This window comes from Triticum urartu, chromosome 5A (genome assembly GCF_056163025.1).
Source record: "Triticum urartu cultivar PI428250 chromosome 5A, HENAU_Tu73, whole genome shotgun sequence".
NCBI classification, from domain to species: Eukaryota; Viridiplantae; Streptophyta; class Magnoliopsida; order Poales; family Poaceae; genus Triticum; species Triticum urartu.
Genome location: NC_141877.1, coordinates 454,816,573 through 454,840,126, shown reverse-complemented (window position 1 = coordinate 454,840,126; position 23,554 = coordinate 454,816,573). Strand labels below are relative to the sequence as shown.

Sequence of the window (23,554 nt, the reverse complement as noted above, 5' to 3'; positions counted from 1 at the left end):
CTATGAGGGGAGACGTGACGTGGTTGCACGACCTCTCCGGCCACGCTTCCACTTGGCAGAGGTGCTGCCGGAGTTCGTTGTCTGGTCAGTGGATCCGGCTGGCAACTGGCTCTAGCTTTCGCGCTTCCTTGCCGACCAACTGTCGGCCCCTGGTCCGGGCGGGCTCTGGCTGCAGGCGGACAGTTGCTGCAGCAGGGCTTCCTGGGTCGCGGTCGAAGTCTCCGCCGCGGGCAACATAGCTCTGGCCCGTGGTTGGCAGACGTTCGCTCACGCAAGCGGCCTGGGCAAGCAGTGCACCCTCCATTTCAAGTCTGATGGTGATGCGACCCTCTACGTGAGGGTGTTTGGGGAAGATGGTCGCCGTGCCGGGTGCTTCCCTGAGACGAACGGCGGCGAGGAGGTGCTCGGTCTCGGCGATGGCCGCTGCGAGGGCGAGCCCGCCGGCCGCACCTCGTCCAGCTACGGTGGCTCTTCTCTTGGCGAAAGCTCCAGCAGTGGTGGCTACGACCAGTCGCCACGCCGCCACGCTCGCTTCGAAGGTGGTGGCGGGTCGTCCCGTCGTCGCGCCTCCGTGAAGCGCGAGGAGGGATCCGGCTAAGCTCAGGACATCCCTGGAAGCATGTCCCCGCGGTTCGCTGCAGCGCTGCTTTTGCTTTGTTCCTCTTTTCTTTCCTGCATCAAAATGAAACCAGAATGGGCCCGGATGGGCGTGTATCGAACTGTGATTCCTCAATCATTATGCTATGCTTGTTATTTCTATGCTGTGTCATTTATTTTGTGCAGAGATAACTTATCCTGGCGCACTCGGGGCTGCCTCTTCTTCACGAGGCACTTGTCTCCTCGTGCTCGTCTTGGCTTAGTGGTTGCTCAGGAACTGCAAAAAATTTGTTGTTAGGGGGCTCGCTAGGAGACTTATCGTTCACCCGAGCTTTAACCCAGTGCTTCATATCACGGTACCCGAGGGGCACAGATTAGGAGAGGTGTGCCGGCTTGTGGGCTCGAATGAGGGTGCCTCCCGATAAAGCAGACCGAAGGCAGAGGGAAGGACCAACACAGGAGGAAGAAACCCTCGCGAAGGCGCCTGCCTAGCCCCCTTGCGCGGTACACGCGAGAGAGAAAACAAGCAAACTGGGTTTGGAAGAAAAACGGCAAAAAGCAACGGAACCAAATCAGCTGGGAACACCAGAAGCAACTTCGATTAAGAGAAGGCGAGCCAACTACGGAAAGCAAATGAAAAGCCGCGTCCGGCACCTAGTCTAGTCTTCGACATGTTCTCACGAGCGCGGAGCTAAGTGCTGCCACTAGGCATGGGAGGGAGCCCCCGAGACCCGAGGGCGGCTCTCCGGAGACTCCGGGGCTTTTATAGCCCCACTCATTATTACGTGAGAGTGTCACGGGTGGCGATTCTTCACAGGCACCAGGCCTTACTTCACAGGCACTGGGCCTTGCTTCATGGATAGAACCTCCGGAGGTGCTGGATGTTCCAGGCGTTCTGGATGGGCACCCCGTCCTGCGTCTCCAGGCGCGCGGCGCCAGGCCTGGAGATATGGACGACCCTGAACGGGGCCTCCCACATGGGTGAGAGCTTGTGCAACCCTTCCCTGGAGAGGACCCGCCTCAGGACGAAGTCGCCTGCCTGGGGCGTCCTGGAGCGGATGTTGCGGAAGTGGTACCTGTTGGGGAACGTAGTAATTTGAAAAATGTCCTACGCACACGCAAGATCATGGTGATGCATAGCAACGAGAGGGGAGAGTGTTGTCTACGTACCCTCGTAAACCGAAGCGGAAGCGTAGACGCAACATAGAGGAAGTAGTCGTACGTCTTCCCGATCCAACCGATCCAAGCACCGTTACTCTGGCACCTCCGAGTTCTTGGCACACGCTCAGCTCGATGATGCTCCCTGGGCTCCGATCCAGCAAAGCTTCGGGGAGGAGTTCCATCAGCACGATGGCATGGTGACGATCTTGATGTTCAACCGTCGTAGGGCTTCGCCTAAGCACCGCTATAATATGACCGAGGTGGAATATGGTGGAGGGGGGCACCGCACACGGCTAAGGAATGATCACGAAGATCAACTTGTGTGCCTAGAGGTGCCCCCTGTCCCCGTATATAAAGGAGCAAGGGAGGAGGAGGTCGGCCCTAGGAGGGGGCGCGCTAAGTGTGGAGTCCTACTAGGACTCCCTAGTCCTAGTAGGATTCCACCTCCCATATGGAATAGGAAAAGAGGAAGGGAAAAGGAGAAGGAAGGAAGGGGGCGCCCCCCTTCCCTAGTCCAATTCGGACCAGACCAAGGGGAGGGGTGCGGCCACCCTTGAGGCCCTTTTTCTTCTTTCCCGTATGGCCCAATAAGGCCCAATACGTATTCCCGTAACTCTTCGATACTCCGAAAAATACCCGAATCACTCGGAACCTTTCCGATGTCCGAATATAGTCGTCCAATATATCGATCTTTACGTCTCGACCATTTCGAGACTCCTCGTCATGTTCCTGATCTCATCCGGGACTCCGAACTCCTTCGGTACATCAAAACTCATAAACTCATAATATAACTGTCATCGAAACCTTAAGCGTGCGGACCCTACGGGTTCGAGAACAATGTAGACATGACTGAGACACGTCTCCAGTCAATAACCAATAGCGGAACCTGGATGCTCATATTGGCTCCCACATATTCTACGAAGATCTTTATCGGTCAGACCGCATAACAACATACGTTGTTTCCTTTGTCATCGCTATGTTACTTGCCCGAGATTCGATCGTCGGTATCTTAATACCTAGTTCAATCTCGTTACCGGCAAGTCTCTTTACTCGTTCCATAATACATCATCTCACAACTAACTCATTAGTTGCAATGCTTGCAAGGCTTATGTGATGTGCATTACCGAGAGGGCCCATAGATACCTCCCCGATAATCGGAGTGACAAATCCTAATCTCGAAATACGCCAACCCAACATGTACCTTTGGAGACACCTGTAGAGCTCCTTTATAATCACCCAGTTATGTTGTGACGTTTGGTATCACACAAAGTGTTCCTCCGGCAAACGGGAGTTGCATAATCTCATAGTCATAGGAACATGTATAAGTCATGAAGAAAGCAATAGCAACATACTAAACGATCGGGTGCTAAGCTAATGGAATGGGTCATGTCAATCACATCATTCTCCTAATGATGTGATCTCGTTAATCAAATAACAACTCGTTTGTTCATGGTTAGGAAACATAACCATCTTCGATTAACGAGCTAGTCAAGTAGAGGCATACTAGTGACACTCTGTTTGTCTATGTATTCACACATGTATTATGTTTCCGGTTAATACAATTCGAGCATGAATAATAAACATTTATCATGATATAAGGAAATAAATAATAACTTTATTATTGCCTCTAGGGCATATTTCCTTCAGTACCGCCGCAACGCCTGCTGGTACCTTGCCACCCTCAGCGCAGCTTCGCGGCGTCGTTCCTCCCCCAGTACGAGGTCCATCCCCTGCGTGGCGTCCTGCTGTGTTACATCAAACGCCAGTACCCATGTGGAGCGATGTTTGACCTAGTGAGGGAGGACCGCTTAGGCTCCGTAGATGAGGAAGAATGGGGTCTCGCCCGTCGGCTTAGTGGCGGTGGTGCAGATGGACCACAGCACGGACTGGAGCTCGTCGGGCCAGCCCCTGCCGCAGGCCTCGAGCTTCTTCTTGAAGGTCCTGGTCTTGAGGCCTCTCAGGACCTCCGCGTTGGCACGCTTAGCCTGGCCATTGCTTCTGGGGTGCGCCACCGAAGCGTAGTAGATCTGTGTTCCATGGTTAGCACAGTATGTTTTGAAGAGGTTACTGGTGAACTGTGAGCCGTTGTCGGTGATGATGCGGTTGGGGACCCCGAAACGGCTCATGAGGCCCTTGATGAACTTGACCGCGGAACCAGCTGGGATGGTGCAGACGGCTTCCACTTCCGCCCACTTGGTGAACTTGTCGATGGCGACGTAGAGGCAGCGGTAGCCCCCTGGCGCTCGAGGGAATGGGCCCAAGATATCCAGCCCCCAGACCGCGAACGGCCATGTGAGCGTTATAGTCTGGAGGCCCTGAGTCGGCCGATGGATCTGCTTGGCGTGGAACTGGCAAGCTTCGCAGTACTTCACCAGCTCGGCTACGTCATTGAGCACCGTGGGCCAGTAGAACCCACTGCGGAACACCTTGCCGACGAGGGTCCGTGGCGACAAGTGGTTTCCGCAGTCGGCGCCGTGTATGTCCATCAGCAACTCCTTCCCTTGGTCCATGGAAATGCAACACAGCGAAACATCATTCGGTCGCTTCCTGTACAACTCACTATCCCTGATGCAGTATACCATGGCTTGACGGGCCACGCGCTCTGCGTCCTCTTCCTTCTTCGGTAGCGCCCCTTGCATTAGATATTCCTCGAATTCCTTGGTCCAACATCCCTCCTGAGGCTCGAGCGCCAAGAGCAAGTGGGCTCCTGAGGTTGGGCCACAAGCTGGGGCTCCCGTGGCTAGCGGTTGTGGGAGTTCTTCCCGAGGCCGCGCCGTGCTTGAAAGTGGCGACATCGCTGACGGCTTGAAGAGCCGCTCCTCGAAGACGCCGGGCTCTTGGGGCTGCCGCTTGGATGCCCTCCTGGCGATGTCGCCGCCTTCCTTGTTGGTTCCGCGGGGCACATGCTGTACCTCTATGCCTAGGAACTGTTTTTCTATCTTACGTACTTCTCCGAGGTACGCCTCCATGTGCTCGTCGTTTGGCTCGTACACTTTGTTGGAGAAGTTGACGAGGAGCTGTGAGTCGCCCCTAATGGTGAGGCGCTTTACTCCTAGAGCTGCCGCGGCCTTCGAGCCAGCTATGAGACCTTCGTATTCTGCGATGTTGTTGGAGACCTTCTCGCCTTGCTGAAAGCAGAGCTGCACAGCGTAGTAGAGCTTGTCCTGCGTGGGCGAGATGACTACTGCTCCAGCCCCCGCACCCTGATGCGCGAAGGCACCGTCAAAGTACATGACCCATCCGCTGGGCGCCTCACTTCCTGGCGAGGTATACCAGTCCTCGCCCACTTCCAGTGCCGGGGCGGCCATCCATTCTGCCACGAAATCCGCGAGCGCGGCTCTCTTGATGACCCTGGTGGTGCTGAACTCCAACTGGAACGCCTGCAGCTCGATGTTCCACTTAGCGACCCTTCCGGCAGAGTTGGGGCTGCTGAGCACCCTCTCCAACAGATAGGCCGAGACAACTTTGATAGGGTGGCCTTGGAAGTAGTGCCGCAACTTGCGTGAGCCACCAGGAGCGCGAGTAGGAGCTTCTGAGGCATGGGATATCGTGCCCTCGCGTCCCGTAGCACCGTGCTGACGAAGTACACCGGGTGCTCGACGAGGACCGGCGTGTTGGTGATGCTCGCGTCTTGTGCGAGCTGGGGTGCCTCCTGAGGTGACGTGACCCATGGCGCCTGCTTGCTTGCGGGAATCTTGCTGAGCTCGGTCTTCTGTTGCTACCGCCACCGCTCTTGCCGGGCCTTCCTGATCTTGCGTCATCTCGGCTGGTGACGTGGCCGGGCGCGACGCTCTCTTGGCCTGGTGCTCTTCCCGAACCGCCACCAGTGCAGCGCTAGCGGAGTATGGGGTGGCGGCAAGATAGAGTACTAGAGGCTCGAGAGGTCATGGCGCCACCAGCACCGGTGGGCTGGTCAGATATCTCTTGAGGTCCTGGAAGGCTTGGTCAGCCTCCGGAGTCCACTAGAACGGGCCCTTCTTCTTCATCAACTTGAAGAAGGGTAAGGCGCGCTCTCCCAGCTTGGAGATGAAGTGCCCCAATGCAGTCACCCGACCAGCCAGTTTCTGCATTTCCTTGAGGGTCTGCGACAGGCTCATGCCCTCGATGGCCTTGATCTTCTCCGGGTTTTCCTCGATCCCTCTGTGTGATACGAGGAATCCCGGCAGCTTGCCGGAAGTGACGCCAAACACGCACTTTTCCGGGTTAAGCCGCAAGTTCACCTGGCGCAGGTTCGCGAAAGTCTCCTCCAGGTCTTGGATCAAGGTTCTCGCCTCCCGAGACTTCACCACAATGTCGTTGACGTACGCCTCTCTGTTTCTCCCGAGCTGCCACCCTAAAGCGATGTGCATCAGCCGCTGAAAGGCCGCACCCGTGTTGCGCAGCCCGAAGGGCATGCAGGTGTAACAGTATACCCCACACGGGGTCAGGAAGGCTGTCTTCTCTACATCTTCCACCACCATCTTGATTTGGTGGTACCCTGAGAACGCATCCAGGAAGCACAGTAGGTCACACTCGGCGGTGGAGTCGACGATCTGGTCAATGCGCGGGAGAGGGAACAGATCTTGTGGGCACGCCTTGTTGAGGTTGGTGAAGTCGACGCACATTCGCTCCTTCCCGCCTTTCTTCGGCACCACGACTGGGTTTGCCAGCCATTCGGGGTACCTAACCTCACGAATGGCACCTGCCGCCTCCAGCTTGCGGGTCTCTTGGACGATGAAGGCCTGCTTCTCCATGGACTGCTGCCTCGCTCGCTGCTTCACGGGGCGCACAATGGGGCATACCCTCAAGTGGTGCTGAATCACCTCTCTCGGGACCCCCACCAGCTGATTGGGCTCCCATGCAAATATTTCCTTGTTCGCGTGTAAGAACTTCACCAATGCTTCCTCCTGGCCGGGGTCGAGGCCAGCGCCTATGGTCAAGGTGGCTCCTGATGGGTCATCCTCTTCGACCGGCACCTGCTTGGTTTCTGCCTTGTCTTGGGTGAACAGTTGCTTCTTCTTGGTTGGTGCGGCCTCCTTGGCCTCGGGGGTACCGGCGCCGACGGGCTTCGCCGCCGCGGCGGCCCTAAAGGCAAGTTTGAGTGCCATCACGGCCTCCTTGGCGTCCCCCTTGACGGTGAGGACACCTTTGCTTCCAGGCATCTTCACGAGGTTGTAGGCTGGATGAGTCGCCGCCATGAACTGGGCCAGAGCCGGGTACCTGAGGATGGCGTTGTACGGGAGGGCGATACGGGCGATGTCGAAGTCGAGAAGCTCAATGTGGTAGTTGTCGCGTGTGCCGAAGGTGACGGGGAGGCGGATCTGCCCCAGGGAGCGAGCAGCAAGAAAGGCTTGCTGAGGCTGAGCCGCACGAGTGGCACATGAAGAAGGCAGAAGGCCTCCACGGAGAGCAAGTTGAGGCTGGCGCCGCCGTCAATGAGGGTCTTGGTGACGGCCACGTCGCAGATGGTGGGCTGCAGAGCATAGGAAGCGTGCCCGAGCCGGTGGTGGTGACGGGGAGGTCTTCTGAGCTGAAGGTGAGATCGGCCTCAGGCGCGGCCCAGCCCGGTGGAGCCCCCGAGCACTGATACGTCTCCGTCGTATCTACTTTTCCAAACACTTTTGCCCTTGTTTTGGACTCTAACTTGCATGACTTGAATGGAACTACCCGGACTGACGTTGTTTTCAGCAGAATTGCCATGGTGTTATTTATGTGCAGAAACAAAATTTCTCGGAATGACCTGGAACTCCACAGAGATTATTTTTGGAAATAATAAAAAATACTGCCAAAGAATCAAGGCCAGGGGCCCACACCCTAGCCATGAGGGTGGGGGGGCGCCCCCTGCCTCGTGGGCCCCCTGGAGCTCCACCGACCTCAACTCCAACTCCATATATTCGTGTTCGGGGAGAAAAAATCAAGAGAGAAAGATTCATCGCGTTTTACGATACGGAGCCGCCGCCAAGCCCTAAACTCTCTCGGGAGGGCTGATCTGGAGTCCGTTCGGGGTTCCGGAGAGGGGAATCCATCACCGTCGTCATAATCAACTATCCTCCATCACCAATTTCATGATGCTCTCCACCGTGCGTGAGTAATTCCATCGTAGGCTTGCTGGATGGTGATGGGTTGGATGAGATTTATCATGTAATCGAGTTAGTTTTGTTAGGGTTTGATCCCTAGTATCCACTATGTTCTAAGATTGATGTTTCTATGACTTTCCTATGCTTAATGCTTGTCACTAGGGTCCGAGTGCCATGATTTCAGATCTGAACCTATTATGTTTTCATGAATATATGTGAGTTCTTGATCCTATCTTGCAAGTCTATAGTCACCTACTATGTGTTATGATCCGACAACCCCGAAGTGACAATAGTCGGGACCACTCCCGATGGTGACCGTAGTTTGAGGAGTTCATGTATTCACTATGTGTTAATGCTTTGGTCTGGTACTCTATTAAAAGGAGGCCTTAATATCCCTTAGTTTCTAATAGGACCCTGCTGCCACGGGACGGTAGGACAAAAGATGTCATGCAAGTTCTTTCCATAAGCACGTATGACTATATTCGGAATACATGCCTACATTACATTGATGAACTAGAGCTAGTTCTGTGTCACCCTATGTTATGACTGTTACATGATGAACCACATCCGGCATATTTCTCTATCACCGATCCAATGCCTACGAGCTTTCCATATATTGTTCTTCGCTTATTTACATTTCTGTTGCTATTGTTATCATCACTACAAAACACCAAAAATATTACTTTTGCTACCGTTACCTTTTTCCACCATTACCACTACCATCATATTACTTTGCTACTAAATACTTTGCTGCAGATATTAAGTTATCCAGGTGTGGTTGAATTGAAAACTCAGCTGCTAATACTTGAGAATATTCTTTGGATCCCCTTGTGTCAAATCAATAAAATTGGGTTGGATACTCTACCCTCGAAAACTGTTGCGATCACCTATACTTGTGGGTTATCAAGACTATTTTCTGGCGCCGTTGCCAGGGAGCTTAGATCTTTTCTTTGAGTCACTTGGGATTTATATCTGCTGGTCACTATGAAGAACTTGAAAGACACGAAAACAAAAATTTATCCCTCAACTACGAGGGGAGGTAAGGAACTGCCATCTAGCTCTGCACTTGATTCACGTTCTGTTTTGAGTAAGCTAGCGACACCTAAACCTGCTTCTGCTATTAATTCTGATATGTCGCATATTATTGATGATGCCACTTCTGCTATGCATGATACTTATGATGAAACTACTTCTATGCTTGATACTACTGTGCCACTTGGTGAATTTCTTGATGAACAACTTGCTAGGGCTAGAGAGAATGAAATTATTGAATCTGATAATATTGATGAAAGTGATGATGAAGGCTCTCCTAATAAATATGAATTGCCTGTTGTGCCTAAGGGCTATGTTATGGATGAAGAAACTGCTAGAGATTTTCTTGCATGCAATGATAGAAGTGATCTTAAGAAATTATTAGCTAAGCTTAAACAAAAAACTATGAATGCTAGAATGAAATATGATCCTGCTTATGCTACTTCACCTATCTTTGTTACTGATAAGGATTATGAATTCTCTATTGATCCCGATATAATTGCTTTGGTTGAATCTGATCATTTTTATTGTTATGAATCTGAAACTATTGTGGCACATCTTACTAAATTAAATGATATAGCCACCCTATTCACTAATGATGAGAGAACTCGCTACTTTTATATCCTTAAGATATTTCCGTTCTTATTAAAGGGTGATGCTAAGATATGGTTTAATTCTCTTGATCCTGGTTGTGTGCGTAGTCCCCAGGATATGATTTATTACTTCTCTGCTAAATATTTCCCTGCTCATAAGAAACATGCTGCCTTAAAGGATATATATAATTTTGTGCAAATTGAAGAAGAGAGTCTCCCACAAGCTTGGGGGAGGCTTCTCTAGTTACTTAATGCTTTGCCTGATCATCCTCTTAAGAAAAATGAAATGCTTGATATCTTTTATAATGGACTAACCGATGCTTCCAGAGACCACCTGGATAGTTGTGTTGGTTCTGTTTTCAGGGAAAGAACACCGGATGAAGCTGAAATTCTATTGAATAATATGTTGGCAAATGAAAATAATTGGACACTTCCTGAGCCAACTCCTGAGCCTATTCCTAAACCAACTCCGAAGAAAAGGGGTGTTAAAGCTAAAGATGTTAAGAATTTACCTCCTATAGAAGAAATACATGGTCTTAATTTACCGCCTGTTGAAGAAATATATGGTTTTAATCCATTACCTATTGAAGAAACACATGGTCTTGATAACCCGACACAGGTAGTAAAGGTAAATTCTATCTATAGATAAGATAAAGCTGAAAACCCTTCTGCTAAGTTTGCTAGCCAATGTTTGGATGAGTTTGATAACTTTATGTTTAAGCAAGAAGACTTCAATGCTTATTTTGGTAGACAATTGAAACAAAATGCTTATATGATTGAACACTTGGGTGATTATATGTCTAGAGTTAAAGGTGAACTTAAACTCATTAGTAAACATGCTTCTATGGTTACCACTCAAGTAGAACAAGTACTTAAATCTCAGAATGATTTACTTAATGAATTAAATAGTAAGAAAAATGATAATTCTGTTAGAGTTATGACTAGAGGTGGTAAAATGACTCAGGAACCTTTGTATTCTGAGGGCCATCCTAAGAGAATTGAGCAGGATTCTCAGAGAAATAATGTTGATACACCTAGTCCTTCTAAGAGGAAGAAAAAGAAAAATGATAGGACTTTGCATGCTTCTAGTGAACCTATTGCTAAACCACCTGAGAATCCCAATGATATTTCTATTTCTGATGCTGAAACACAATCTGGTAATGAACATGAACCTAATGAAAATGTTAATGATAATGTTCATGTTGATGCTCAACCTAGCAATGATAATGATGTAGAAGTTGAACCTGCTGTTGATCGATAACCCACAATCAAAGAATCAACGTTATGATAAAAGAGACTTTGTTGCTTGGCAACACGGTAAGGAGAGAGAGCCTTGGGTTCAGAAACCCACTTGATTTGAATAAGTTAACACCTACTAAAATATCCTTGCAAATGGCTGATAAATCAACTGCTATACCTGTCGGTATTTGTGAGGATGTGCCTGTTGTAGTTGCAAACGTTACTATTTTAAAGGACTTTGTTATTCTTGACATTCCCGAGGACGATAGTATGTCTGTTATTCTTGGAAGACCTTTTTTGAATACTGCAAGGACTGTTATTGATTGCAACAAAGACAATGTCACTTTTCATGTTAATGGTAATGAGCATACGGTACACTTTCCGAGGAAACAACCTCAAGTCCACAGTATCAATTCTATTGGAAAAATTCCATTGATTATTTTTGGAGGTTTTGAATTTCCTCTTCCTACCGTCAAGAAGAAATATCATATTCTTATTGTTGGGGATGTGCATATCCCCGTTGAGGTAACATAGTGTCATTCGAAATTTCTTCGGTTTCATGTTACTCGAAATGAGTTTGTTAACAAGACTTGATCAACCTTGTTAGTGGATTCCTTTTGATGAGCATGAGATGGATGAAGTTAGAAAGCACAACCTTCTGTACCCTCCTTTTACTTTCTGTTATATAGTTGAAATAAAGTAAAAATAGTATTTTCTGTCAGTTTTCTGAATTATCCGTGCAATATAAAAATACCCCGAAAATAAAAGTTCTCCAAATGTCCTGTCAATTTAATATGATTTTTTCTGGAATATTTGAGAATGTCTGGCACTGAGAACACATCAGGGGGAGCAAGCACCTGGCCACGAGGGTCCAGGGCACGCCCACCCCTGGGCACGCCCCCCTGCCTTGTGGGCCTACGGTGGCTCCCCTCCACTTATTCCTGCACCCACACACTTCTTCTTCCTCCCAAAAAAAATCACCATCCAGCTCAAGCATGAGTTCTAGCTCATTTTGCTGCGATTTTCGATCTCCTTGCTCAAAGCACCTCTCACAAAACTGCTTTGGGGGATTGTTCCTTGGTATGTGACTCCTCCATTGGTCCAATTAGTTTTTGTTCTAGTACTTTATTCATTGCAAACTTGTGCTGCCTAGGTGACCATGTTCTTGAGCTTGCATGTCAAATTTATATGGTTCCAAGTAGTTCTAATGCATGATATAGGTCCTAGGCACTTGTAGGAGCAGTTGCTATCAATTTTGTTGAGCTTGGTTACTTTTATTTGAAGTTACTAAAAATTTCAAAAAAATTCAGAAAATAATGAAGAGATTTTTGAGGGGCTCATCGAGCCGAAGCTCGAAGGAAAAGCAAAATGAAGAAGCAGAGAGGCCCAAATATAATCTGCCTCGCACCACGGAGGTCCGGCCGTGTGAATGGCCTTCCAATGATTTCATGAGAGCAGATGGGATTTATGATGATTTTTATGGATTGGCTGAGAATGCAGGCCTCACCGACTTCCTCCGCGACCAACGCGAACAGTATCTCTTACTCACCAATACTTTTGTGCAACACTTCTACTATTATCCTAAGGAATCACCTCCTTCAGTAGAGTTTCATTTATATGATGTGGTTAAGAAGATGTCATTATATGAATTTTTCAGGGTTTGCAAAATACCTTTCGAGGTTAACTTAGAAGAACCACATCGTAAAGATGTGGACGGGTTTATTGACATTATTACTTTAGGGGAAACTAGGAAGGTTTCTGATGCAAGAATCACTAGCATACATTTTCCTGTTTTACACTACTTTGCAATGTTTGCTAGTCGTTGCTTAATTGGTCGCGGAAACTGTGGAAACCTTAGTTTTCTTGATATTATTATTTTGTTCCATGGTTTATTCCGTGACGACTCTGTTAGTATGGGCGGTATTATTGCCAAACGGTTAAGTCTGAACCGTACAAAGGGCCCCATCTTTGGAGGTGTCTATGCTTCACGCCTTGCTGCATACTATAACATACCTATTAGGCACTATGAAAAAGAAGAAAAATTGCTGCCTACTATTTATTTAGATTATAAGAGTATGGTAGCGCACAATTTTATTGTAAAGAATAGGGAAACGGAGCTTAAATACAAATTGTTCTTTGATAAACATCATCCTGAGACTATTACCCTGCCTGCTCCTTCCTTGTTTGATTTATCTGTAGGCAAGTACCTTGTTCCGTTGGAGGCCATGCATGCCTACCAGAACCCTACATCAGGTGCAGAGCCAGAGCCGGAACCACAATTTGATCCTCCACGGCAGTCTGATTACCAGTGGGATCCGGAGGTGATTGCCAGCCAGTGGCAATCTGAGTATCCATCGTAGTACGACCCTTACAACTTTGGATATCCACCAGGCCAGCCGTGGCCAATAGACCAACTTAGGCCAAAAACCTAAGCTTGGGGGAGTATGTATTTCTCATCGACATTACATTCATGTTCACACACTCATTGCTAGTTGTCGGTGCTCATACTTTTTCATTGTAATATCTATGCTAGTTTATTTCTTTTTATGCTTTCTTGTTGTGTGTTGGATAAACCTTAAGAAAAACAAACAAAATAGTAGTAGTTTTAGCTATTTTATTTTTTGCTATAGTAGTAATAACTAAAAAGAAAACTCAAAAAGATTTCCCTTTCTTCTTTTGCTTGTTGGGAGCTTTCCCATGTAAATAATTTTATTTCTCTTCTTTTCTTTGGGGGTCGATAGGAGAAGACCATGATTAAATTTTTGAAGTGACTCCTATATGCATTATTGTTGAATAAACAAGTTTGCAATGACAATTAGAGATTATAGTTGCTCGTGCCATGCTTAATTAGCTAGGAGCTTATAATGGTTTACATTGCGTGCCAACATGCTATTAAAATGGTTGTGATGTGGTATGATAGGGTGGTATCCTCTTTTGAACGATTCGAGTGGCTTGACTTGGCACAAGTTCACGCATGTAGTTGAAACAAAATCAACATAGCCTCTACGATATTTATGTTCATGGCGCATTATATCCTACTCATGCTTGCATTCGGTGTTGATTAATTTTAATGCATGTTCATGACTGTTGTCGCTCTCTAGCTGGTCGCTTCCTAGTCTTTTTCTAGCCTTCACCTGTACTAAGAGGGAATACTGCTTGTGCATCCAATCCCATAAACCCCAAACTTATTCCACATGAGTCCACCATACCTACCTATATACGGTATTTACCTGCCGTTCCAAGTAAATTTGTATGCGCCAAACTCTAAACCTTCAAATGAAATTCTGTTTTATATGCTCGAATAGCTCATGTATCAACTAGGGCTGTCTTTATCTTCTATGTTAGGTGGGTTATTCTCAAGAGGAGTGGACTCCGCTCCTCATTCACGAGAAAATGGCTGGTCACCGGGATGCCCAGTCCCATGCTTTATGCAAATCAAATCAAAATAATTGCAAACAAAACTCCCCCTTGGACTGTTGTTAGTTGGAGGCACTCGTTGTTTCGAGCAAGCCATGGATTGATGCTTGTTGGTGGAGGGGGAGTATAAACTTTACCATTCTGTTTTGGAACCGCCTATAATATGTGTAGCATGGAAGATATCACCATCTCTTGGTTGTTATGTTGACAATGAAAGTATGCCGCTCAAAATATTATTTATCTCTGCTTTAAAACCGAGCTCTGGAACCTCTACAAATCCCTGCTTCCCTCTGCGAAGGGCCTATCTATTTACTTTTATGTTGAGTCATCATCCTCTTATTAAAAAGCACCGGTTGGAGAGCAACGCTGTCATTTGCATTCATTAATGTTAGTTTACATTGAGTATGACTTGACTGGATCTCTTTCACCATGAATTACAATGTCTAGTCAGCCCTTGATCTTTAAAGGTGCTCTACATTTATGTTTTGCGGTATCAGAAAGGGCTAGTGAGATACCATCTTGTTATATCATATCATGATTGTTTTGAGAAAGTGTTGTCATCCAAGATTTATTATTATTGCTCGCTAGTTGATTATGCCATTGATATGAGTAAACATGAGACCTAAGTGTTATTGTGAATGTGGTTAGTTCATAATCCTTGCTAAAAACTTGAATGCTGGCTTTACATATTTACAACAACAAGAGCAAACAGAGTTTGTAAAAGTTTTTCTTTATCACTTTTAGTTTGTCAACTGAATTGCTTGAGGACAAGCAAAGGTTTAAGCTTGGGGGAGTTGATACGTCTCCGTCGTATCTACTTTTCCAAACACTTTTGCCCTTGTTTTGGACTCTAACTTGCATGATTTGAATGGAACTAACCCGGACTGACGCAGTTTTCAGCAGAATTGCCATGGTGTTATTTATGTGCAGAAACAAAAGTTCTCGGAATGACCTGAAACTCCACGGAGATTATTTTTGGAAATAATAAAAATACTGGCAAAGAATCAAGGCCAGGGGCCCACACCCTAGCCACGAGGGTGGGGGCGCGGCTGCCCCCCTAGGCGCGCCCCCTGCCTCGTGGGCCCCCTAGAGCTCCACCGACCTCAACTCGAACTCCATATATTCGTGTTCGGGGAGAAAAAATCAAGAGAGAAAGATTCATCGCGTTTTACGATACAGAGCCTCCACCAAGCCCTAAATTCTCTCGGGGGGCTGATCTGGAGTCCGTTCGGGGCTCCGGAGGGGGGAATCCGTCACCGTCATCATCATCAACCATCCTCCATCACCAATTTCATGATGCTCACCGCCGTGCGTGAGTAATTCCATCGTAGGCTTGCTGGACGGTGATGGGTTGGATGAGATTTATCATGTAATCGAGTTAATTTTGTTGGGGTTTGATCCCTAGTATCCACTATGTTCTGAGATTGATGTTGCTATGACTTTGCTATGCTTAATGCTTGTCACTAAGGCCCGAGTGCCATGATTTCAGATCTGAACCTATTATGTTTTCATGAATATATGTGAGTTCTTGATCCTATCTTGCAAGTCTATAGTCACCTACTATGTGTTATGATCCGGCAACCCCGAAGTGACAATAGTCGGTACCACTCTCGGTGATGACCGTAGTTTGAGGAGTTCATGTATTCACTATGTGTTAATGCTTTTGTTCGGTACTCTATTAAAAGGAGGCCTTAATATCCCTTAGTTTCCAATAGGACCCCGCTGCCACGGGAGGGTAGGACAAAAGATGGCATGCAAGTTCTTTCCATAAGCACGTATGACTATATTCGGAATACATGCCTACATTACATTGATGAACTGGAGCTAGTTATGTGTCACCCTATGTTATGACTGTTACATGATAAACCACATCCGGCATATTTCTCTATCACCGATCCAATGCCTACGAGCTTTCCATATATCGTTCTTCGCTTATTTACTTTTCCGTTGCTATTGTTATCATCACTACAAAACACCAAAAATATTACTTTTTCTACCGTTACCTTTTGCCACTGTTACCACTACTATCATACTACTTTGCTACTAAATATTTTGCTACAGATATTAAGTTATCCAGGTGTGGTTGAATTGACAACTCAGCTGCTAATACTTGAGAATATTCTTTGGCTCCCCTTGTGTCGAATCAATAAATTTGGGTTGAATACTCTACCCTCGAAAACTGTTGCGATCCCCTATACTTGTGGGTTATCAAGCGCGTGGAAGCGGCACCGATTTGGCAGAGGAACGGCTTGATGTGGCGCTCTGAAGGCGGCGCCTGCGAGCCGCCTAGCAGGGCCGCGACCGCGTGGTGCGCCGGTGCCGCGTAGCGCGCAGTGAAGAGGTCGCGGAGCTCCTCCCAGGACGCCACCGTGGATCCTGGAAGGTTGAGCAGCCAGGCGCGCGGCTCGCCGGCGAGGGCCATGGGGAGCCGGTTGGCCATGACCTTGTCATCACCCCGGCTTCGAGGACGGCCTCCTCGTACGCCAGCAGGAAAGCTGACAGGTCTGCCGCGCCGTCGTAGCGTGGCGGCATCTCCGTCTTGAACTTGGGCGGCCACTGCACCTGCCGCAGAGCGGGGGCCAGGGCTCGGAGCCCCCTGGTCCCGTCATCAACGCTGGCCGTCGGAGTCGGGGGCAGGGCGCCTACCATGTGGGCGAAGCACGGTGTCGACGTAGCATAGATTGACAGACGAGAAGCTACGGCGCACCCCTACCTGGCGCGCCAAATGTCGGATCTAGGGTTCCGGCAGACCCTTAAGGTTCGAACACTGGGGTGCGCGCGAAGGCTTTCTCCCTATCGATCCACGCCCTAGCTCTCTAAGATCTTGCGGACGAACTTGACGAACTCACAACACAGAAAGACACGAGATTTATACTGGTTCGGGCCACCGTTGTGGTGTAATACCCTACTCCAGTGTGGTGGTGGTGGATTGCCTCTTGGGCTAATGATGAACAGTACAAGAGGAAGAACAGCCTCCTGAGGTCGAGGTGTTCTTGTGCTTAGTGTGCTTGTGTGGGTGAGATGATCCTGGATCTGCTCTCGACTTGCGATTGTGTCGATCCTCTGCCCTCCCCCACTGAGGTGGCTAGTTCTACTTATATAGGCCCTGGTCCTCTCCCCAAATATTGAGCGGGAAGGGAGCCAACAATGGCCAATTCGAAAGGGGGCAGCTAGTACAGGTTATCCTAACAAAAGGTGGTCTTCGCCTGCAAAAGGCTCTGGTGAGGACGCCGTCTTGGGCTCCATGGTGACCTCCGCCTTGCCGTCCTTCTGGTCTGGGCCTTGTTGAAACAATATGGAAACCTTTTCTTGATGCCTCGGTAGATTGACAGACTTGCAAAGATAACCAATCATACATAAAAGAATTCAAAGAAGATTCAAATATTGTTCATAGATAAACTTGATCATAAACCCACAATTCATCGGTCTCAACAAACACACCGCAAAAGAAGATTACATCGAATAGATCTCCACAAGAGAGGGGGAGAACTTTGTATTGAGATCCAAAAAGAGAGAATAAACCATCTAGCTAATAACTATGGACCCGTGGGTCTGAAGTAAACTACTCACACTTCATCGGAGAGGCTATGGTGTTGATGTAGAAGCCCTCCGTGGTCGATACCCTTTCCGGCGGAGCTCCGGAAAAGTCCCCAAGATGGGATCTCATGGATACAGAAAGTTACAGCGGTGTAATTAGTGTTTTGGCTCCATATCTGGTAGTTTGGGGGTACGTAGGTATATATAGGAGGAAGGAGTACGTCGGTGGAGCAACATGGACCCCACGATGGTGGAGGGCGCGCCTCGGGGATAAGCGCGCCCCCTACCTCATGCCTTCCTCGTTGATTGCTTGACGTAGGGTCTAAGTCCTCTGGATCATGTTCGTTCCAAAAATCACGTTCCCGAAGGTTTCATTCCGTTTGGACTCCGTTTGATATTATTTTTCTGCGAAACTCTGAAATAGGCAAAAAAAATATCAATTCTACGCTGGGCCTCCAGTTAATAGGTTTGTCCCAAAAATAATATAAATGTGTATAATAAAGCCCAGTAATGTCCAAAAGAGGATATAATATAGCATGGAACAATAAAAAATTATAGATACGTTGGGGACGCATCAAGCATCCCCAAGCTTAATTCCTACTCGTCCTCAAGTAGGTAAATGATAAAAACAAAAAAATTGATGTGGAATGCTACTTGGCATAATTTCAATGTAATTCTCTTAATTGTGGTATGAATATTCAGATCCGAAAGATTCAAGACAAAAGTTCAATATTGACATAGAAATAATAATACTTCAAGCATACTAACTAAGCAATTATGTCTCTTCAGAATAACATGTCCAAAGAAAGTTATCCCTACAAAATCATATAGTCTGGCTATGCTCCATCTTCACCACACAAAGTATTCAAATCATGCACAACCCCGATGACAAGCCAAGCAATTTTTTCATACTTTTGGTGTTCTCAAAATTTTTCAATCTTCACGCAATACATTAGCGTGAGCCATGGACATAGCACTATAGGTGGAATAGAATGGTGGTTGTGGAGAAGACAAAAAGGGAGATGATAGTCTCACATCAATTAGGCGTATCAACGGGCTATGGAGATGCCCATCAATAGATATCGATGTGAGTGAGTAGGGATTGCCATGCAACGGATGCACTAGAGCTATAAATGTATGAAAGCTCAACAAAAGAAACTAAGTGGGTGTGCATCCAACTTGCTTGCTCATGAAGACCTAGGGCATTTGAGGAAGCCCATCGTTGGAATATACAAGCCAAGTTTTATAATGAAAAATTCCCACTAGTATATGAAAGTGATAACATAGAAGACTCTCTATCATGAAGATCATGGTGATATTTTGAAGCACAAGTGTGGAAAAAATGGATAGTACTATTGCCCCTTTTATTTTTATTTTTTGGGGGGCCTTCTTTTTTTTGGCCTTTCTCTTTTTCTTGGGACAATACTCTATGAATGATGATCATCACACTTCTATTTGTTTACAACTCAATAATTACAACTCGATACTAGAACAAAGTATGACTCTATATGAATGCCTCCGGCGGTACACCGGGATAGCAATGATGCATGAGTGACTTATATGAAAGAATTATGAACGGTGGCTTTCCCACAACTAAAATGTCAACTACATGATCATGCGAAGCAATATGACAATGATGGAGTGTGTCATAGTAAACGGAACGGGGGTAAGTTGCATGGCAATATATCTCGGAATGGCTATGGAAATGCCATGATAGGTAGGTATGGTGGCTGTTTTGAGGAAGGTATATGGTGGGTGTATGATACCGGTGAAGGGTGCGCGGTATTAGAGAGGCCAGCAATGGTGGAAGGGTGAGAGTGCGTATAATCCATGGACTCAACATTAGTCATAAAGAACACACAAACTTATTGCAAAAATCTATTAGTTATCGAAGCAAAGTACTACGCGCATGATACTAGGGGGATAGATTGGTAGGAAAAGATCATCGCTCGTCTCCGACCGCCACTCATAAGGAGGACAATCAATAAATACATCATGCTCCGACTTCTTAACATAACGGTTCACCATACGTGCATGCTACGGGAATCACAAACTTCAACACAAGCATTTCTCAAATTCACAACTACTCAACTAGCACGACTCTAATATCATCATCTCCATATCTCAAAACAATTATCAAGTTTCAAACTTCTCATAGTATTCAACACACTCATAAGAAACTTTTATTACTAATCTTGAATGCCTAACATAATTAAAGCAAATTACCATGCTGTTTTGTAGGAATCTCAAAATAATATAAGTGAAGCATGAGAGAACAATGGTTTCTATAAAACAAATCTACCAACGTGCTCTAAAATATATAAGTGAAGCACTAGAGCAAAAACTATATAACTCAAAAGATATTAGTGAAGCACATAGAGTATTCTAACAATTTCCGAATCATGAGTGTCTCTCTCAAAAAGGTGTGTGCAGCAATTATGATTGTGTAAAACTAACAAATAAATACTCAAATAATACAAGACGCTCCAAGCAAAACACATATCATGTGGTAAATAAAAATATAGCTCCAAGTAAAGTTACCGATAGAAGTAGACGAAAGAGGGGATGCCTTCCAGGGCATCCCCAAGCTTTGGCTTTTAGGTGTCCTTAGATTATCTTGGGGTACCATGGGCATCCCCAAGCTTAGGATGTTGCCACTCCTTGTTCCATAATCCATCAAATCTTTACCCAAAACTTGAAAACTTCACAACACAAAACTTAAAGTAGAAAATCTCATGAGCTCCGTTAGCGAAATAAAACAAAACACCACTTCAAGGTACTATAATGAACTCATTCTTTATTTATATTGGTGTTAAACCTACTGTATTCCAACTTCTCTATGGTTTATAAACTATTTTACTAGCCATAGATTCATCAAAATAAGCAAACAACACTTGAAAAACAGAATCTGTCAAAAACAGAACAGTCTGTAGTAATCTGTAGCTAACGCAAGATCTGGAACCCCAAAAATTCTAAAATAAATTGCTGGACGTGAGTAATTTATCTACTAATCATCTTCAAAAATAATTAACTAAATATAAATTTCCAAATAAAAATGGCAGCAGTTCTCGTGAGCACTAAAGTTTCTGTTTTTTTACAGCAAGATTAAAAAGACTTTCCCCAAGTCTTCCCAACGGTTCTACTTGGCACAAACACTAATTAAACAGAAAAACACAACCAAAACAGAGGCTAGATAAATTGTTTATTATTAAACAGGATCAAAAAGTAAGGAATAAAAATAAAATTGGGTTGCCTCCCAACAAGCGCTATCATTTAACGCCCTTAGCTAGGCATAAAAGCGAAGATAGATCTAGGTATTGCCATCTTTGGAAGGCAATCCATAACTGGCTCTCATAATAGATTCATATGGTAATTTAATTTTCTTTCTAGGGAAGTGTTCCATGCCTTTCCTTAACGGAAATTGAAATCTAATATTCCCTTCCTTCATATCAATAATTGCACCAATCGTTCTAAGGAAAGGTCTACCAAGAATAATAGGACATGAAGGATTGCAATCTATGTCAAGAACAATAAAATCCACGGGCACATAATTACTATTTGCAACAATAAGAAAATCATTAATTCTTCCCATAGGTTTCTTAATAGTGGAATCCGCAAGGTGCAAGTTTAAAGAGCAATCATCAAAATCACGGAAACCTAGCAAATCACACGAAGTCTTTGGAATCGTGGAAACACTAGCACCCAAATCACACAAAGCATAGCACTCATGATCTTTAATCTTAATTTTAATAGTAGGTTCCCACTCATCATAAAGTTTTCTAGGGATAGAAACTTCCAACTCAAGTTTTTCTTCATAAGATTGCATCAAAGCATCAACGATATGTTTGGTAAAGGCTTTATTTTGACTATAAGCATGAGGAGAATTTAGCACGGATTGCAACAAGGAAATACAATCTATCAAAGAGAAATTATCATAATTAAATTCCTTGAACTCCAAAATAGTGGGTTCATTAATATTTAAAGTTTTCACTTCTTCAATCCCACTTTCAACAATTTTAGCATCAAGATCTAAAGACTCCGAATTTTTGGAACGCCTTCTAGGTAAAGGTGGATCATATTCAGTCCCATCATTATCAAGATTCATATTAAAAAACAAAGATTTAATAGGGACACGTCAATAACTTTTAGATCTTCATCTTTATTATCATGGAAACTACAAGAACACGCTTTTATAAAGCAATCTTTCTTAGCACGCATCCTAGTGGTTCTTTCTTTGCACTCATCAATGGATATCCTCTTGGATTTTAGAGACTCATTGATATCATGCTTAGGAGGAATAGATCTAAGCTTCAAAGAATCAACATCAAGAGAAATTCTATCAACGTTCCTAGCCAACTCATCAATCTTAAGCAATTTTTCATCAATCAAAGCATTGAAATTCTTTTGCGAGGTAATAAATTTTTTAATATTAGATTCAAAATCAGAGGGTATCTTATTAAAATTTCCATAAGAATTGTTGTAGGAATTACCATAATTATTAGAGGAATTACTAGGATATGGCCTAGGATTAAAGTTTCCTCTATACACGTTGTTGCCAAAATTATTCCTACCAACAAAATTCACATCCAAAGATTCATTATTATTCTCAATCAAAGTAGACAAAGGCATATTATTAGGATCAGAAGAAACACTTTTATTAGCAAATAATTTCATAGTTCATCCATCTTACCACTCAAAACATTAATTTCTTGTATCGCATGCACTTTCTTATTAGTAGAGCTTTCAGTGTGCCATTGAGAATAATTAACCATAATATTATCTAGAAGTTTAGTGGCTTCTCCTAAAGTGATTTCCATAAAAGTGCCTCCCGCGGCCGAATCTAAAAGATTTCTAGAAGCAAAATTCAATCCAGCATAAAAAAATTGTATAATCATCCATAAATTCAAACCATGTGTAGGGCAATTATGTATCATTAATTTCATCCTGTCCCAAGCTTGTGCAACATGTTCATGATCAAGTTGCTTAAAATTCATAATATCGTTTCTAGGAGAGATGATCTTAGCGGGAGGAAAATACTTAGAGATCAAAGCATCTTTGCACTTATTCCATGAATCAATACTATTTTTAGGCAAAGACGAAAACCAAGCTTTAGCACGATCTCTAAGCGAAAAAGGAAATAGCTTCAATTTAACTATATCATTGTCCACTTCTTTCCTCTTTTGCATATCACAAAAATCAACGAAGTTGTTTAGATGGGTAGCGGCATCTTCACTAGGAAGGCCGGAAAATGGATCTTTCATGACAAGATTCAGCAAAGCAGCATTAATTTCACAAGATTCAGCATCAGTAAGAGGAGCAATCGGAGTGCTAATAAAATCATTGTTGTTGGTATTGGTAAAGTCACACAATTTGGTATTATCTTGAGCCATCATGACAAGCAAGCAATCTGACACACAAGCAAGCAAGAAACGAGCAAAAAGAGGCGAATAGAGAAAGAGAGGGAGGATGGAGAGTGTCGTGGAATTGTCACGACAGATGTCCTCTTGCAAGGACTTAATCGTGGAGCCATCGCAACTAGGAAGCTTAAAGGGGTTAATCGGGACAAAGGACATGCGAGGTTTATACTAGTTCAGCCCCTTGCGGTGAAGGAAGGCCTACGTCTAGTTGGGTTGGTATTGCTTGAGGTTTCGATGACCAGGGAGCGAGATACGCTATGCCTGGTTCTCGATTGGTTGTTTCTTGCCCTAAGCCGCCGGCGGGTCGTTCCCTTATATACACGGGTTGACGCCCTGCGGCCTACAGAGTCCCGGCCGGCTCATAAACAATGTCCGGCTCGGTGACTAGTTACCTCTACCTTATGTTACAAGTCATGCCATTACAGCGGTTTGTCTCTAGAGGCCTTAAGCTCTATGAACCGACATCCTCACACTGGGTCTTGGGCTTCCTTTACGATGAGTCTTC

At 45.5% G+C, this 23,554-nt stretch overlaps 1 protein-coding gene across 1 annotated transcript; it reads right to left on the bottom strand.

Moving 5' to 3' along the window:
* Window positions 1–600: 600 nt before the first annotated feature.
* On the bottom strand, window positions 601–4,727 carry LOC147971886 (uncharacterized). The gene is made up of 2 exons (XM_087524164.1): window positions 4,185–4,727; window positions 601–672 (listed from the first exon to the last, which is right to left on the bottom strand). Exons 1-2 carry the CDS (start codon window positions 4,725–4,727, stop codon window positions 601–603), a joined length of 615 nt encoding a protein of 204 aa, XP_087380290.1.
* Between the last annotated feature and the right edge of the window lie 18,827 nt (window positions 4,728–23,554).

Coding starts and splice junctions, on each gene's coding strand:
- LOC147971886 (XM_087524164.1), bottom strand. CDS start 4,727: ATGGAGGCGTACCTCGGAGAAGTACGTAAGATAGAAAAACAGTTCCTA. Junction 673..4,184: donor CACGGACCCTCGTCGGCAAG/GTGTTCCGCAGT, acceptor ATTTTGATGCAG/GAAAGAAAAGAGGAACAAAG.